Genomic DNA, 4,949 nt, shown 5'->3' on the forward strand with positions numbered 1-4,949 from the left:
TCCCCTTGTCAGTATGGAGAGAACTCCATACCCACAGTGACCTACAGACAAGAAGAGCACAGCAAGAAAAGAGCCAAGATCAACAGCAGGGAAAGGCAAGCCATGAGGGTGTTGCCTGTTGTCGTCGGTGAGTTTCGCTATTTTCACTTCTTGAGTTCTTGAGTTGATGCATTGGAAGGTAAAGGTCACTGTTTTTTTTCCTTTTGGCCATATCCTGAAATACTTGAAATGTTCTTCTTTAATGCCACACACCGACCTCTTTGGTATCGATGCGTGAGGGCGAGAGTGCTTGGTTTAGATCATACAGACAATTGTCTGTGAATCTGCAAAGGTATTTTTAGTGCGGTGTGAACGTAGCCATAGTTATACTGTACAGAGTTTTGGTTTTGTTTTGGGTTTTTTGTACATATTGTGATGTTTGGCATTGTAAAGATGTGGAGATATATTTTGTGTGTGTGTGTGTGTGTGTGTATGTGTGTGTGTGTGCGTGTATGTATATATATGTATGTATGTGTATATATATGTATTTATGTGTATATATATATATTTCTTTATATATATTTCTTTTTTTTTTTTTGAGAGAAGTCAGATAAGGTGGCTCGGGCATTTGGTTAGAATGCCTCCTGGACACCTCCCTGGTGAGGTGTTCTTGGCAGGTCGTACAGGCACGAGTCCCCGGGGACGACCCACGACATGCTGGAAAGACTATGTCTCCTGGCTGGCCTGGGAATGCCTTCAGATCCCCCCGGAAGTGTTGGAAGAAGTGGTGGCGGAGGAAAGTAAAGTCTGGGCTTCCCTGGTAAAACTGCTGCGCCCGCGGCCCAACCCCGGATAAGTGGTAGAAAATGGATTGAGGGATACATTAAAGAAAAGCTCATTTCATTTCAACCCATTAGGGCTCTGAGGCCTGCAGAATCGAGTCAATTAGTTGAGCTCTGCTTTCAAATCAAACATTGTGAAGTGGCATTGAGCTGACATGCTGCGCGCAAGTGGAATAAACTGCCGACAGAAGTAAAGTCTGCCCTCTGTATCAATCTTTTTAAATCCAGGTTAAAAATGATGCCTTTTCCCACCCATACTTAAATTAAAAGGTATTGATTGTAATCATTGTATATGGTCTTTTAATAATTCTTAGTATGCTGTGTTTGTTCTCTTTGCTTTTCCTTTAAATAGAAATGCTTTTAGGTGTTGTACTTTTGGTTGGATGAAGCACATTAAGTTGCCTTATGTATGAAATATGCTACATAAATAAAACTGCATAATATTCCATTCCCTTTTCGTCACCTGCATTGTTATACTCATTTTTCGTTATCTGTTCCCACTTAAGATAATATAACCTTTATTTGTCTCACACTGGGGAAATTTGCAGTCTACAGCAGCAAAATTGGGGGTGGGGGAGCAGGGGGGGCGTGGAGGGGAATAAAGTGTTTTGTTGCACAAAATAAATGTTTCAGAAAAGAATTGAACTATACAGTTCAATATAAGTGCAATATAAATACAGTATTGTTAATGTCCTAAATGGAACAAACGGATGGAATTGCACCAATGTTGTTCAATGTAGTTTGGCAGGCTGTGAAATATGTGGCATTATATGTTCTTCCATTACTTCACCAGAGTGAATGAGCTATCTACTATTTATGCATTTCTGTGTGAAACAATTGATCATCAGACAAGTCTATGATCAATTATTTGTAATAATACTGCTTTCATACTTCCATTCAGGCTGCTTCCTCTTCTGCTGGACTCCATTCTTTGTGGTCCATACCACTCGAGCTGTGTGCTTGAGGTGTGAGATCCCTCCCGGACTAACAAGCACGGTGACCTGGCTGGGCTACGTCAACAGCGCCCTCAATCCCATAATCTACACCATCTTCAACACAGAGTTCAAGAAATTTTTCAAGAAATGCTTCAGAAAGTGCTGCTACACGTGCTTGGTCTGATTAATACTATGACTGTTTGCATTGTCAACTGGTCAAGATGTTGGTGGTTGGTGGAGATTGATTTGATCGTGTAGTGCTCATAAACTATCTACAATCAGTCATGCATCAGTCGTTCCACAAAATTGTCACTTGGTAATATGTCTTGTTTTTTCTGCGAGAACAGAAAAGCACAATCAGTTTCAGACAGTCACAAATCAGAGGCATGCCGTTGGAGAGCTTGTCTTCTAAGGAGCTTTTTCCTCTTCTGTGGATATCTACGAAAAGGGACGTCTGCCAAGAAAGATGATTTCAAGCCCAAAATGTGCTCAACTAGTGAGAAACCTTTTTAAAACGTGTTTTTCTCTCAATATTGTGGCAGTGCGCAGCTTGGCAAAAGGACATTGATGTCGGGATAATAGTGATGTTGTGGATGTGCTTTGAAAATGTAAACGTGGTAACAGGAAATTCGAAGTGGGATTGGTCAGATGAGGCCTTTGCTGAGCAATTGTATGCTCTCTTTTTACTTTTGTAAGTTTCAAATTATTTCAGTCACGATTTTTTGGTTATGAACATAGGGTAGCACTAGTTTTGCCTACATGTGCATGTCATTCCTTTCACTGACTGGTGATCAGTCCAGGCGCGCACATCAAGGTCACTCAAAATGTAGCTTTTTGCGTATACAAGGAATGGGTAGATCTCAGTTTAGGTACATCTCAAACCTGTTTGCAATTTTCCCTGATTCAGAACTAAGTCTAGCATAGTGGGGCCTTCAACATTAGACTGAGTTTCATGTATAGGAGACAGCTCTCAGTATGATAAAGTGCAGTTACATTACAGACTATCCCACTATAAAGACAATGCTGGATACATGCTTAAATTCATGTTCCACTGAAAGCTGGGCATTGGCTTCAATGGCTAAATGTTGGACACAGCTCTTATATTGGAATTTATTTGATTGTGTGACTGCCCAGTCGGTGTACTGTGTACTGAGCTGTTTTTACAATGACATTTTACCTCTCGAAACTGATCACTTATCGAAACGCCCCTTCCACCAATAGTACCATTGTAGCATGTCATTTTATTTTCAAAAACTAAATATAATCTCTAAATTGTGTATGGTGTTGGATAAAATGTCCTGAAATTGAAAGCATCCCTGTACTGAGCAATAAGAGTTTATTGATTCATTACTGACTGTGCTTACTGAATCCACATTTTATGTGGAAACGTTGGTAATAAATGTTGGCAGCTTTTTTGTGGCCACCTCTGGCCAGGGTTCTGTCAGGGTGAAAAATAATGACTCACTCATGGGTGACTCTGTAGGGAAATCTTTCCTGACTAACATCATCAACCAGGATCTTAACTCGATCTGCCAGGCATCATAACATTGATTGGCGATGCTAAAATCAGCAAGCTGCACATATCGCCTAGCTCCTTTTCGTGTCAGTTCATCACCGCCTTTCGTGTCATTAAAGAATCTTGTACAGATTACATTTTCGCTGCTTCCGTGAAGATTGGCGATGTTACAATTCACAACACTTACAATCTCCTGAATGCTCGCTGGCCCCACCCAGCACTTCTGTGTCCATCCTGGATTCGATGTGATTTAAATAGCCACCCGTTGTCCTGAAGTTATGCTGCAGATAGTGAAGTACATAAATCTTTGTAATCATGAGCCTCTTTTCTCTGACCATTTCTGACAACATGTACTTTCCACTGAAGCCGCTGGAACAAGGACTTACGACGACATCATCCCATGGCTTGTCGAGCCATGCATAAGACAGTATGTTGAAGCTGGTTTAAAGGCAACAAAACCTGGCAAAGCTGTCGGTGATGCGTTTAACGTGTCAATTTTGGAGCATATCTGGAGATTTTCATTACAACGGTCAAACAACCCAGTGAAGGGCGTTTCCCTCCAGCAGGCACACCTGTGCAGTGTTTACCAATCCAGCCTGCCATATATTTAAGGACCGCCAAGCTCTTGTCGGATTATTGACCTTGCTCGCTGTCGTGCTTCAAGTGTTGTTTTCTAGACCTCTCCATACTCTCCATAGTCACTCTCATTATTCATAGTTTTTTTCTAAGCTTTGTTATTTTTTTCTTGGTATTTTTTTATGTTTAGCTTTGCATTATTGGCTTCTTGGCATTTCGTTTGTTTATTCTTGGTGTTCCATAGTACCTTGCCTTTTGCAAGCGTTTTTGTTTATGCATTGTTTCTCCTGGCTCCTTGTGACCATAGATTTCTGTTTGTACCTCGTCAGTGCGCTTTACTGTAAATAAATATTTTTGTTATCACACTTTGTCTGAGCCTGCATTCCTGCAATCCAAAAATAATTAGTCGCTTCGGTCCAGAACCTGACAGAATAATCCGACCACCATGGATTCTGCAGACTCAGACAAATTTAGGAATGCTTTGGCCAGCCGAAGACAACTGTTGGGTCAACGGGGAAGCACGCTAACAGAGCTCTGTGGTGCGCTTGCCCTGTTGGCTACGCTACAGGGGTGAGCCAGGACTTTTTTTAAATTTTTGACCAGCAACCTTCCACCTACGCCCAAGATGGCTCCAAGGTTGCATTTATCATGAGTCTGTTGACTGGTCAAGATGCATCTTCATGAGTTGGCACTAGAGGAGTGGCGTCACTATCTTGAGGGAGCTGAAGAGCCATTTATTGACCAAAAGAGTAAAAAGATTATAAATGTCATTAAGTCGTTGCCTCTTCTTGGGTAACATCTTAATTCCGTCTATAAAATCCAAAATACTGAGGCGATTGTTGTAATATTTTCAGGCTATGAAGTGTGCATGCTCATACATGTGCAGATCACGTTTGTTGACGATCCATCATACTTTTCGTACATTGAAGGGATTTTCATTCACAGTATAGGCTTTCATATTGCTGTATTGCGGTTTTTCATACAGTGACGAAATACTTGCTTTTGTTTCAGTGCGGCCTTTCATGGTTATAGATGATTCGGGTGAAGTTTTGGAATGAGTGACTGCAAATAATGATGTTTTTCTGAGTGTAAATGAGAGAC

At 41.1% G+C, this 4,949-nt stretch overlaps 1 protein-coding gene across 1 annotated transcript in view; it reads left to right on the forward strand.

Annotated features, from left to right (window-relative positions):
• drd4b (dopamine receptor D4b) overlaps window positions 1-4,210 on the forward strand; it is an 8,395-nt gene extending 4,185 nt beyond the window's left edge. Inside the window, exons 3-4 of the mRNA XM_019867212.1 lie at window positions 1-127; window positions 1,723-4,210. The exon at window positions 1-127 is cut by the window's left edge and continues 469 nt beyond it. Coding sequence (XP_019722771.1) covers window positions 1-127; window positions 1,723-1,940 — 345 coding nt within the window. The 3' untranslated portion in view covers window positions 1,941-4,210. The remainder of the gene's footprint in view (window positions 128-1,722) is intronic.
• The last annotated feature ends 739 nt before the right edge of the window (window positions 4,211-4,949 follow it).

This window comes from Hippocampus comes, unplaced genomic scaffold (assembly GCF_001891065.2).
Source record: "Hippocampus comes isolate QL1 unplaced genomic scaffold, H_comes_QL1_v1.1 scaffold2, whole genome shotgun sequence".
NCBI lineage: Eukaryota > Metazoa > Chordata > Actinopteri > Syngnathiformes > Syngnathidae > Hippocampus > Hippocampus comes.